This window comes from Mobula birostris, chromosome 29 (genome assembly GCF_030028105.1).
Source record: "Mobula birostris isolate sMobBir1 chromosome 29, sMobBir1.hap1, whole genome shotgun sequence".
Classification (NCBI taxonomy): domain Eukaryota; kingdom Metazoa; phylum Chordata; class Chondrichthyes; order Myliobatiformes; family Myliobatidae; genus Mobula; species Mobula birostris.
The window spans coordinates 34,313,166-34,326,683 of record NC_092398.1 but is presented as its reverse complement, the minus strand read 5'-3'; the positions used below and the strand labels follow the sequence as shown (position 1 = coordinate 34,326,683).

The 13,518-nt window shown below is 50.1% G+C and overlaps 1 protein-coding gene across 1 annotated transcript in view; it reads left to right on the top strand.

The window, feature by feature from the left end:
* The first annotated feature begins 806 nt into the window (after window positions 1-806).
* The window catches only part of LOC140190208 (protein FAM50A-like), a 73,556-nt gene continuing 60,844 nt past the window's right edge, over window positions 807-13,518 (top strand). The window contains 2 exon segments of the mRNA XM_072246749.1: window positions 807-1,099; window positions 6,670-6,754. Of these exon segments, the coding sequence (XP_072102850.1) occupies window positions 989-1,099; window positions 6,670-6,754 (196 nt within the window). The 5' untranslated portion in view covers window positions 807-988.

The window sequence follows — 13,518 nt, the reverse complement described above, 5'->3', positions numbered from 1 at the left end:
TCCCTGCCTGCAGCACTCTGCGTGGAGGTCATGTAGATTACTCCTGGCCACCGCCAATTTCTCCAGCATCCCAATGAGGTGGGGTCAATCTGCCAATGAGCATGGGGGCGGCTTTGGGAATTTTGGTGGAGCAGGTGGAAGGGTTGATGTAGGGTTGGCACAGACTTGAGGGGCCAAAGGGCCTATTTCCCTACATAGGCCAATTGAGAGCAGGCTAGCAGAGTGGGAGGGTTGGGATGAGTCAGGGAGGGGCTGATCCTGGCGGGTGATCTTGGGACCATAGGCACTTGGAGAGGGAAAGGGGTTGAGGGTTGTGATGGGGCAGGTTGGAAACCACCACCATCCCAGCCTAAGCAGCAACAGACAGGAGAAGGCCATTCAGCTCCTCTAGTCTGGCCTACTATTCAATGATCGGGGCTGATCTACCCTAGAAGTGGGCTAGTGGAGTACAATATCTACCCCAGACCACGACCGGTCTATATATTAACGCACATAATAATCAATACCAACTCAATAAACAAAGAGGCTGACTACGCTCCGACAGCCAGTTTGTTGCGGGAGCGGCAATGGGAGAGCACCGGAGGATGGCTATGGAATCTTTCCTAGCATGTGGATTTCACATCCATCATTACCAACACCTCCCAACGACAGTGCGGCGCTCCCTCAGTTGGGGAGAGAGTGCGCATGCGCATCGGCAGCCGCCGTTTCCTACGTTTGTGCGCATGCGTTGCCGATCTCGCATCAATTTCCCGGAGAGATGACCCCGATACGTTTGAGCTGGAGCCAGTGCGCCTGCGTGCATCCGGCAATGGGGAGAGGACGCTCGGCCGCCGGCACCAGCGCCTGCGGGTTGTTTCCAGTTGCCAGCGTACACCCCCAGTGCGCCTGCGCCGAGTGCTGAGGCGGCTGTTTGTTCGGCTTCGGGGCCGCGTACGAGTTTTAGGGGAGGGAGCGGCGGCTGCGGTGTGGGCTGAGAAGGGGGGACGGCATGGCGCAGTACAAGGGCGCGGCGAGCGAGGCCGGCCGGGCCATGCAGCTGATGAAGAAACGAGAGAAGCAGCGAGAGCAGCTGCAACAACTCAAGCAGAAGATCGCTGAGGTCAAGATGGCGGCTCTTAAAGGGACCGCGACCCACAGTGGGGGAGGGGAAGGGATGAGGAGCCTGTGGGGGGAGTCAGTGGAGAGGGGATGGGGTGTATGGAGCTTTAGGTGAGTAAGAACAAGAAGTGGGAGAAAGGGATATTGTAGGGAGAGTGTGGAGGAAGAGATGGGATAGTGGGGAATAATGGGGTGAAAGTAAAGTGAGGGGCCTTTGGGATGTAAGAGCGGTGTGAGGAGATTAGGGGTGCAGGATGGGTGGTTCAGAGTGTAGTGTGGGTGGTATGGGGTGTAGTGAGGGGAATTGGTTTGTCAGGTGGGTGGTTCATGTGCAGAGTGAGGTATTAAGACCATAAGATATAAGAGTAGAAGCAGGCCATTTGGCCCATTGAGTCTGCTTCGCCATTCAAGCATGGGCTGATCCAATTCTTCCAGTCATCCTGGCTCCCCTGCCTTCTCCTCACACCCTTTGATGCCCTGGCTAATCAAGAACCTATCTATCTCTGCCTTAAATGCACCCAATGACTTGGCCTCCACAGCCACTCATGGGAGCATATTCCACAGATTTACCACCCTCTGACTAAAGTAATTTCTCCGCTTCTCTGTTCTAAATGGATGTCTTTCAATCCGGAAGTCGTGCCCTCTTGTCCTAGACTCCCCGACCATGGGAAATAACTTTGCCATATTTAATCTCTTCAGGCCTTTTATCATTTGGAATGTTTCTATGAGATCCCCTCTCATTCTCCTGAACTCCAAGGAATACAGCCCAAGAGCTGCCAGACATTCTTCATACAGTAACCCTTTCATTCCTGGAATCATTCTCGTGAATCTTCTCTGAAGCCTCCCTAATGTCAGTATATCCTTTCTAAAATAAGGAGCCCAAAACTGCATACAATACTCCAAGTGTGGTCTCACGAATGCCTTATGGAGCCTCAACATCAAATCCTTGCTCTTATATTCTATACCTCTAGAAATGAATGCCAAGATTGCATTGGCCATCTGCACCACCGACTCAATCTGGAGGTTAGCCTTTAGGGTATCCTGCACAAGGATTCCCAAGTCCCTTTGCATACTTGCATTTTGAATGATCTCCCCATCTCAATAATAGTCTTTTATTTTATTTCTTCCACCAAGGTGCATGACCGTACACCAACATTGTATTTCATTTGCTACTTCTTTGCCTATTCCCCTAAACTAAGTCTCTGTGCAGGAATTCTGTTTCCTCAACACTACCCGCTCCTTTGTATCATTGGCAAATTTGGCCACAAGTCCATTAATCGCATAGTCATTGACATACATTGTAAAAAGCAGAGGTCCCAACAGTGACCCCTGTGGAACTCCACTGGTAACCAGCAGCCAGCCAGAACAGGATCCCACTCTTGTTTTCTGCCTATCAGCCAATGCTCTACCTATTCTAGTAACTTCCCTGTCATTCCATGGGCTCCTATCTGCTAAGCAGCCTCATGTGTGACACACCCAAGTACACCACATCTACTGCACCTCCCTTGTCTACCCTGCTTGTAATTTACTCAAAAAATTGCGGTTGGTTAGTCAGGCAGGATTTGCCTATCTTGTCATGTGCCTCCAGGTACTCCATAATCTCATCCCAAACAATCGATTCCAATGACTTCCCAGCCACTGATGTTGGGCTAACAGGTCTATAGTTTCCTTTCTGTTGACTCCCCCCCCCCCCCTTCTTAAATAGCGAAGTAACATTTGCAATTTTCCATTCATCCGGTACAATGCCAGAATCTATCAATTCTTGAAAGATCATCGTTAATGTCTCCGCAATCTCTCTGACTACTTCCTTCAGAACCCGAGGGTGCATTCCATCAGGTCCAGGAGATTTATCCACCCTCAGATCATTAAGCTTTCTGAGCACCTTCTCAGTCTAATTTTCACTGCACAAACTTCTCTTCCCTGACCTTCTTGACTGTCTGATATACTGCAGACGTCTTTCACTGTGAAGACTGATGCAAAAGATGCGTTCAGTTCTTCTGCCATCTCTGCATCTTTCATTACAATATCTCCAGCGTCATTTTCTATTGGTCCAATATCTACCCTCCACTCTCTTTTATCCTTTATATACTTAAAGAAGCTTTTAGTGTCTTCTTTGATATCAGTCGCCAGCTTCTTTTCATAATTCATCTTTTCCTTCCTAATGTCCTTAATTTCCTAATGCAAGTTATTAAAAGCTTCCCAATCCTCTATCTTCCAGCTAGCTTTTTGCTTTTACTTTGGCTCTGACTTCACTTGTCAACCACGGTAGTGTTCTTCCCTTTGAAAATTTCTTTTTATTTGGAATATATCTGTCTTGCACGTCGTTGATTTTTTGCAGAAACTCCAGCCATTACTGCTCTGCTGTCCTTCCTGCTAGTGTCCCTTTCCAGTCAGCTTTGGCCAGTCCCCCTCATTTATTCCACTGAAATACCGATACATTGGAATTTAGCTTCTCCTTCTCAAATTTCAAAGTGAACTCAATCATATTGTGATTACTGTTCCCTAAGAGTTCCTTATGCTTAAGCTCTCTTATCACCTCCGGATCATTGCACAACACCCAATCCAGCACAACCGGTCCCCTAGGGCTCAACAAGCTGTTCTATAAAGCCAGACATTCTACAAATTCTCTCTCCTGAGCTCCAGTACTGGCCTGGTTTTCCAAATCCACTTTCATGTTAAAATCCCCAACCTTTTCTATTTCACGCTGTAATTTGTAATCCACATTCCGGCTGCTATTTGGAGGCCTGTATGCATCTGCCATTAGGGTCCCTTTACCCTTGCCATTTCTTAATTCAACCCTTAGAGACTCTACACCTTCCGATCCTATGTTGTCCCTTTCTAATGATTTAGTATTATTTCTTATACACAGGATCACACCATCCCCTCTGCCGACTAACCTATCTTTCCAATGCACCGTATATCCTTAGATGTTCAGCTCCCAGTGGCAGCCATCCTTTTGCCAAGTTTCAGAGATGGCCACAACGTCATACCTGCCAACCTGTAGCTGAATTTCAAGATGGTCCATTTTATTTTATGCCGCGTGCATTCAAATATAACACTTTCAGTCCAGTATCTGTTGCTTTCTGTTTTAACTGCACCCCACCTCCATTGCCCTGTAAGTCATCCCACTGGCTGTGATTACGCCTCATCTCCTGCCTGTCCTTTCTATTATCTGTATTGCATCATTTACTTCTGTTTTCCCCTTCCTCAGCCCTATCACTTCAGTTCCCATCCCCCTGCCAAATTAGTTTAAACCCTCTCTAACAGCTCTATTAAGCCTGCCTGCTAGGATATTGGACCCCTTTGGGTTCAGGTGTAACCCGTCCTTTTTGTACAGGTCGCACCTCCTCCAGAAGAGGCCCCAATGATCCAAGAAACCGAAGCCCTGCCCCCTACACTGGTCCCTCACCCATGCATTAGTATGCCTGATAAACATAGAAACATGGAAAATAGGTGCAGGAGTAGGCCATTCGTCCCTTCAAGCCTGTTCCACCATTCAGTACGATCATGGCTGATCATCCAACTCAGAACCCTATACCTGTCTTCCCTCCATACCCCTTGATCCCTTTAGCCACAAGGGCCATTTCTAACTCCCTCTTAAATATAGCCAATGAACTGGCCTCAACTGTTTCCTGTGGCAGAGAATTCCACAAATTCACCACTCTCTGTGTGAAGAAGTTTTTCCTCATCTCGGTCCTAAAAGGCTTCCCCTTTATCCTCAAACTGCTACTCTTGCACTCGTTAGCACGTGGCACAGGCAGCAGTCCTGAGATTACTACCCTGGGGTCCTGCTTTTCAGCTTCCTAACCAACTCCCTGAAAAGTCTCTTCAGTACATCCTCCCATTTTCTACCAATGTCATTGGTACCAACATGTACCAAGACTTCTGGCTGTTCACCCTCTCCCTTCAGAATACTCTGCACCCGATCGGAGACATCCTGTACTCTGGCACCTGGGAGGCAACACACTATGCGGGTATCTCTATCAAGCTAACAGAACCTCCTGTCTGTTCCCCTCACTACAGAATCCCCTAAGACTACCACGTTCCTTATCTCCCTCTTTCTCTTCTGCACCGCTGAACCAGGCTCAGTGCCAGAGACCCAAACGCCATGGTCATCCTCAGTCAGGTCACCCCCCTCAACAGCATCCAAAACGAGGTAACGATTACTGAGGGGGATGGGCACAGAGGTGCCCTCTACTATCTGAGCTCTTCCTTGACGGTCACCCACTTGTCTAACTCCTGCGGCCTTGGGGTGACTAACTCCCTGTACCTCTTATCTATCTCCTGCTCACTTTCCCTAATACGCTGTAGGTCATCAAGCCACAGTTCCAGATGCCTTTCACCGTCTCGCAGGAGCTGCATCTCAGTGCACCTGGCACAGATGTGGCCTGGGAGACTAGAAGATTTCGTCTGACACCCAGAACGGAATACTAACCCTACAGACATGCTTCCTATTCCTCAAAAAAATGCAAGGAAAAACAAGTCCACTTACCTCACCGAAGCCCGAATGAGCCAAAGCCCTACCACTCTGACTCAGACGCTCCATCAATGACCGCTCCACAAGGCAGTGTCTCCCTTTTATGGCTGAACCTTCCCTGCTCTCCAACACACGATTGGTACTCTGGTTATAGCCAAGTTCCCGTGAAGCTTTCCCCTTTCAAACTTCGCTGCTGGACCTGTGTGCCACCTCCTGTCTGGTAGCTCTTACTGGGGTGTAGGATAGGCTGCTGAGGTGTGTTGTGGGGTTTTGTGGTGTAGGGAGAGATGTCAGGGCACAGGGCGTGTAGGTCAGGGTATTGGGGTGTAGGGTGGGGGTGTTGGAGCACAGGATGAAGTGGTTGGGGCACAGGGTGGGGTATCAAGGTGCAGGATGGGGTATTGGGGTGTAGGGTGCTGAGATTGGTGAGGGGCACTGGGTGTTTTGATATGATTTACGGTGGGGTTGGTGATGGAAAAGGGGCGGTGAAGTGATGGGGAGGACAGTGGTGGGGCTGTCGGGCCGGAGGGTAGGGTGTCAGGGTGTGGGGTTGGGAGATTGGTGAAGTGACGGGAATGGGAGGGTGGGGAGGTCTGTGAAGTGATGGGGGTGGGAAGGTGGGGAGGTTGGTGAAGTGATGGGGAGGACAGTGGTGGGAATGAGAGGGTGGGGTGGTTATCACTGGCACAGAGGGGGCGAGTACAGCACTAGCCAGAGGGAGTCAGATCTGGGAGAACCTGCAATGGAACAATGGGAGGGTGAGACTGATTTGGGATTCGCTGCCCAAATGGCCAGTATGTGGACACAGCAATGACTTTTGCTCAGGGGAGGGAGAAGCCTGCAGGATTGAGTGGAGAGGGGAGGATCGGGGGAGTGGCGGGGTCAGGATGGGGGCAGGCATTGTCATAATAAAAAGCAGGGCACTGTCATGATGGGCTGAATAGTCTGAAAGCTAGAGTGGGGAATTGGTCTGTCTGGGAACCGTGCTGAGCGTTTGCCTGTGCTTTGCCATGAAAACATGCTCCCACCCTCGGTTGGTGGACTGTTGGGTGAACCAGACAGGTTTGCTGATTCTGCTTAACCTAATATTACAGGAGAATCTGGTCAAGTCCAACATCGACAAGAAATTCTCGACGCACTACGATGCGGTGGAGGCTGAGCTGAAGTCCAGCACCGTGGGTAAGGATGTAACGCTGAGGCTTAAAACAGTGTTGATTGGACTGCATTCAGAGTGCTGTGAACAGTTAGGACGTGTTGGCATTGGAGAGAGTCTGGAGAACATCTTGGGTAGGCAGGTAGATGACAGAAAAATGGAGGACCATTTGGAAAGGAAGGGTTGGATTGATTTTAGAGTGAAACCTTTCCCAGGGTGTTACACTCTCCCCTCACATGACGTTGCGATAATTTGTCACCTCTTCATACAAAGCACAAAGTCCAAGCCAGTTGTAAATGGCAGTGACATAGCTCACCAAGGGGATAGGTGCTTCAATCTGTTCCCCGGGTGCGACATAGGCCAGTCTGTCTGGGGGGTCTCCTGATTCTTCGGGACCTCCTTACCTCATCATCTACTTCTTCTGCTTCAGACACTCCTAGGGCTCTTTCCTGTTTACCTGGGGCGGCCATAATAAACATAACACTTTGGCCACGGTGTACGCCCTCTGATCCTTGGTAGGTAAGGCTTGCGCACATCTGCTGTAGTGATCTGCAATAACCACGACATTCATAAACACGTTGCTGGCATCAGGCTCAATTGACAGGGAATCCAGACACACCAGATCAGGTGGACCCACACTCTGCAACTGGGATAACGGAGCAGCCCTTACAGGCAGCACCTTCCTCTGTATACATCGAACGCATGGAGCACTCTTTGACCTCCGACTTCACCCGGGGCCAGTAGAACCGATCTCCGAGCAGTCCATAGGTCCTGTCAACCCTCGAATGGCCAGAATCATCATGAAGTGATTCCGATACTTCTCAGGCAGAGCCTGCTGGGGACGCCGAGGCCGGTCTGGAGACGACGTGACCAGGTATAGAATCTGGTTCCTCAACTCCAATCTAGACCATCCTCTCAGTAGTAGAGACACTGCGGAGTGTTTCGTCTTGTCGGCTTGAGCCATGTCCCCTTTTGCGACCGCTGATCAAACAGTACTGATGGCTGGGTCATCTCGCTTAGCAGCTCCCACTTCTCCAGCAACTGCTCTGTCTCCAGAGCATTCAGGTTCAGGTTGCAGTCAGCCTGTGGAACGGCACCGTCAGAAGCTCCCAAATGATCACCCACTCGATCTTTCCCTTGCCTTTCCTCTGCCTTCCCCGTAATGAAAAACTGGCACATGGCCTTGACTCCAGGGGCAGGAACGCTCTTCCACTCTCCGTCCCTGTCCAATCCTTCCTGTGCACATTGGGACAAAGCATTGGCATCAATGTTCCGACTCCCCGGCCAGCATTTCAGGCTGAAATTATAGGCAGACAACGCCACCAACCACTGATGGCCTGTGGCATTTAATTTTGCCGAGGTCAGGATATAAGTTAAAGGGTTGTTGTTCGCCCCCACCTCGGACTTGGCACCATATAGATAGTCACTTAGCTTATCCACCACAGCCCAATTCAGTGCCAGGAACTCCAATTTGTGTGTGGGGTGCTTTCGCTCAGAGGGTGACAGACTGTGCTGAAAAACACGACAGGTCTCAGCCCTGTGCCCTGATCCTGATACAGAACACCCCCCAAGCCCTCTCTGCTGGCCTCTGTATGCAGTACATACGGTAATTGGGAGTCTGTAAAAACCAGCACAGGTGCTTTCATCAGCAGCTCCTTCAACAACTGAAAGGCCTCTTCACATTTTGCATCTCGACTTGCTCCAAAGGTCTAAGATAATCTTTACCATCCCTTACTTTCGCCCTCCCCAAGGGAGGGTAACTGCACAGAAGCTGATTTAAAGTGTGACTCACTGTAGAGTAGTCCTTCACAAACCTCTGATTGAACCCACTAAACCCAAGGAACAAGCGCAAGGCGCTCACAGTCTAGGGCCTTGGCCATGTGGTCACCGCCCCCATCTTAAACGGATCGATAGCTACTCCATCCCATGAGACTATGTGCCCAACGTAGTTGACAGACATCTTGCAGAACTGGCACTTGTCCAGGGAAGGTTTGAACCCTTCAGCTTTCAGGCGGCCCAGCACCTTCAGTAGCCTCGCTTTCACGTTCCTCCAAGGTGGACCCGAGCACTACGAGATCATCCAGGCACACCAAGGCCTCAAGCAAGTTTATATCCACCACTGTTTTCTCCATGATATGCTGGAAAGTCAGAGGGGCTCCCCATATGCCCTGGGGAGAATTCAAACGGAAGAATTCCAGTGGACAAATGAATGCTGTCTTCTCTTTGACAGCCTCAGTCATGGGGATCTGATAATACCCACTCTTCAAGTCCAGCACACTGAACCACTTCACACCACTCAGGCAGGCCAGCGCGTCCTCGATTCTCGGGACAGTTAGGGGCTGTACGCTTGTTCAGAGTCCAATAGTCCACACACACCCGTACCTTCCCATTCTTCTTCCTGGCCACCACTACTGGAGATGCACAAGGGCTTCTGGACTCAGTGGTGATCCCAGCTTCCTTCAACTTCCGCAGATGCTGCTGAACGTCCTCCACCTCTGCAGGCACCTGACCTTTCTCTGAACGGGGTGTCCTCTGTCACCCAGATGGTGTGGCTAGTGTTCTTGGAACAACCCCCATCAAACTCATCAGTAGAAAAGACATCTTCTCCATCACCGTCCAGGTATGGGGAGTCCCCAAAGTTGAATGACTCGGCAGTCATCTTTCTCTTTCTTGGAAGGAGTTTCTCATCGGCTTGTCTCATGGGGACACTAGACATTACCGTCACCGGAAAAGGGTGTGACCTCCCTCTCCAAAGTTTTCCTGATAACCACTGTCATCCTGTTCTCCTGTACATCCGAGGGCATCTGCAGTTCGGGCCTCACCAGTACGCAGAAGGTAAGCGTGACTCCTCTTCGAGATCTTACAGAGCACCCACGAAGAGGGCCTCGGCATCAGGCATTCCGGAAAATTTGGGGTTTCCCGACTCTAGCTGCTTCCTCAGGCCATAATACGACTAATTTTATGCTCACCATCCGGCCCAGTGCGGCCACGCACTTCAGAATACGGGGTGAATGGACAATGTTTTCAGAAAGCTCCCTCCAGCTTCCTCCTTGCAGGCTCCCACTAGCCTCTTCGCAACAGGAGTATTTGTCCCCACAAGAATTGAAGCTTTGCCCTTCTCGACTAGGTCCGGACAAACCAACACTAATATATCAAGCACCTCAGCCACTCCCAGATCTGCCTGCGAAAACTTCAGCTTCAAGGACGAGTCACCATCGTACAGATAGTCATCTGTACTAAGACCCCAGATCTCTAGCACACTGAGTGGTGTCAACGGTAAATGCGTGAGATACCGGTTGTAAAACGAATGGTACAGCAGAGTAACCTGAGGGTCTGTGTCAAGTATGGCTGTAGCATAAATACCATCAATCTGTAGTGATATACTAGAGCTTGGTCCCACTAAGCCTTCAGGAATAGGGATTTTTGCTTTAGGGTGTTCTTTGACATATTGCTGGGAATGTGTTCCCCTCCCCAAAACCCCAGGCCATTCCCTCACTGGGTCTCTCTGCTTAGGTGCCCGGGGGGCTCACTCTAAGGGTTTTCCTGTCCTTCGTGCTCCCGGCTGAAGTGTCCGTCTTCACCACAGTTATAACAGACAATACCGGTCACTCCCCTCCTCGCGGGACCCCGTTCTCTAGCAACCCTCTGCTTGGTCTGTTCTCTCAGGGGGTCTGTCTCCTTGTCGGCTTTGTCGTGCAGGGTGGCCACACCCACCGATAACAACCGGGACATCTCAGTCCAAAACTCTGCCTCCTTTACTGTAGTCTCCTTTACCAGCCCCCGAGGTGGGTTATCAATGGTCATTTCGGCCAAGGGGACGACTACCGAGGACCGTACCCTGCTGACAGAGGCCTCTGGCGCCTCCGTCGCGTTCTCCTCCTCTCCTACTTCTCTGATTAGCTCGACAAACACTGGGGAGGTGTGCGTCTTACGAAACATTCGGAGACCCCAGGCAATCAGGTCCTGTGACTGTCACCACTTCGTCCACTCTTAACTAATTCACCTCAGCTATGTGAATGGCTCCCCCGCGCCGTAAGCAACTCAGCTGCCTCTCTAGCCGCAAAATGAGGGGAAAGTTTCTCCCCTTCTCCTGAAACGTTGTTACAAGACCCCGTCATTGGGCTTCCCGTCGAGGCAAAATCGTTTTCTAGGGCTTGCATGTCGTCCACGTAAGTAGCGAAGGGGTCCTGTTCCTTTACCGATCTCACTACATCAGCAGGCGGCCTTCTCACACTCTACCGATCGCTGTCCTTTCACGTCATCCAAGCACTGCCGCTCATCTAATGTCTGAGAGGTCTGCTCCGCCCAAGCTTCATGTTCCTCGTCCCCCTCGGGGGTGGACATTATTCCCAAGAATGTGCTGAGCCTTCCATAACTGGGAGTTTGCACCTGGGCACTTCGCCATTTATTCGCCAGGGAGGTAAGAGCCGCTATCAAACCACGAGACTCATTAGACCACTCCTGCCCCTCGCTCCGCAGAAACGAGAGCAATTTATCTTTAAAGTCTCCAACCCCAGCTACGAGAAACTGAGTTTTCAATTCGGCCACGCTCCTCTCCTCCCAGAAAGTATGGACAGTTTGCGGCCCCCCTTCTCCCAGGCCCCAATAGTACCAGACAGTTCCACTGCCGTTACATCAGCACTAGTCTGAACTAAAACCAAGCCATTTTGTCAAACCTCCACTCCATAATTGTAACTGTTCCTAATGCTGTAACAGTACTTAAAGTCCAAATTAACAATTCATTGGGGCTACGAAAGTCTACCCCACTCAATACCACACATTCGATACCAGTAACCCCGTGGATTTGCACCACTGCTTAACCCCTGCAGCATCCATAGCCATGTATCTTAATCACTTAACACAGGCTTAAACAAACAACCCACTGGATCAATGCTCAGGACAATCACACAGTTTTAAGGTGCTTGGAAGTAGGTACAGAGGAGATGTCGGGGGTAGGTTTTTTACGCAGAGAGTGGTGAGTGCGTGGTATGGTCTGCCAGCAACAGTGGTGGAGGCGGATACGATGGGGTCTTTTAAGAGACTTTTGGATAGGTACATGGAGCTTCGAAAAATAGAGGGCTATGGGTAGCCCTAGGTAATTTCTAAAGTAAGTACATGTTCGGCACAGCTTTGTGGGCCGAAGAGCCTGTATTGTGCTGTAGGTTTTCTATTTTTCCACAGCCTCCAGTGAAATCAACCTGGGATGTTGCCCCCGCTGGTTTCCTTGGCTGCTATGTCTCAGGAAGATGCACTCCGGCCCCACCAAGCCCGTGAGACTGAGACGGCTCTCCCAACCCCAACCCCGGTTTCTGTGGATGCTGTGTAATCTGCTACCCTGTTACAACGCAGTGCCAAGAAATTACAGACAGCACACTGCATGCAGTTAAAGGAATTATATTTATGGCTAAAGGGTTAGTAAAGAAAAAAAAACAAAACAGGCCCATTATAATTAAACAGTCAAATGTGCACAAGTTGGAGCTCAACTCTTCCCAAAATGCGTAATCACGGATCCTCATTTGATCTTGCCACCCTGCTGCATCGAATCACAGTCCCCCTTGGGTTGAATCCTATGACCAGTTCTCTCCAGCATCTTCCCTCTTCATCTTCTGCTGAACGAAGGACTCAGCTCACATTCTACCATAACCCAAACATTTCTTAATGCATGCATTACTAAATGACAATACAAGAGGACCTCATAATCTAATCTAAACACTGCTTCTACAGAAAGACCGTTACATTAGCAGTGAAATCTTTCCCAGGGTGTTACACATTTATTTGGAGATATAGTACAGAACGAGCCGCACCATCCAGCAACCCAGTCTAAACACGGCAATTTACAATGACCAACTAACCTACTTTCCACAGGTGTCGCTGCCTATGTGACTCTCTTGTCCAATCGTCCCTCCCCACTGATCTCCCTCCTTGCAAGTGGAACAAGTGCTACACCTGCCCTACACCTCCTCCCTCACTACCACTCAGGGCTATAAACAGTCCTTCAAACAGACACTATAAACAGACACTTCACCCGTGAGTCTGTTGGGGTCTTATACTGTGTCTGGTGCTACCAGTGTGGCTTTCTATATATCGGTGAGACCCGATGTAGATTAGGAGACCACTTCACCGAGCATCTATGCTCCGTCCACAAGAACAGGCAGGATCTCTCAGTGGCCACCCTTTTTAATTCAACTTCCCATTCCCGTTCCAATATGTCCATCTATGGCCTCCTTCACTGTCGCGATTTGGCCGTGCTCAGGTTGGAGGAACAGCACCTTGTATTCTGTTTGGGTAGGCTCCAACCTGCTGGCATAAACATTGATTTCTCGAACTTCAGGTAATGTTCCCCTTCTCCACCCCTTCTCCATTTCCCAGCCCCTTTTCCCTCTCTCACCTTCTCTCCTTGCCTGCCCATCGCCCCCCTCTGGTGCTCCTCCCCCCTTTTTCTTTCTTCCATGTTCTGTCTTTTTCACCATTCACCTTCCCAGCTCTTTACTTCACCCCTCCACCTCCAGGTTTCACCCATCACCTGGTGTTTCTCTCTCCTCTCCCCTCCCCACCTCTTAAATCTTCTCGGCTTTTTTTCTGCAGTCCTGTCAAAGGGTCTCGGCCTGAAACATCGACTGTACTTTTTTTCCATAGACGCTGCCTGGCCTGCTGAATTCCTGTAGCATTTTGTGTGTGTTGCTCAGATTTCCAGCATCTGCAGATTTCCTCTTGCTACTGACCGCACATCTTTGGAAACCCACACAGAGCACCCAGAGGAAACCCTCGCACTTACTCATGGGGCGGAACG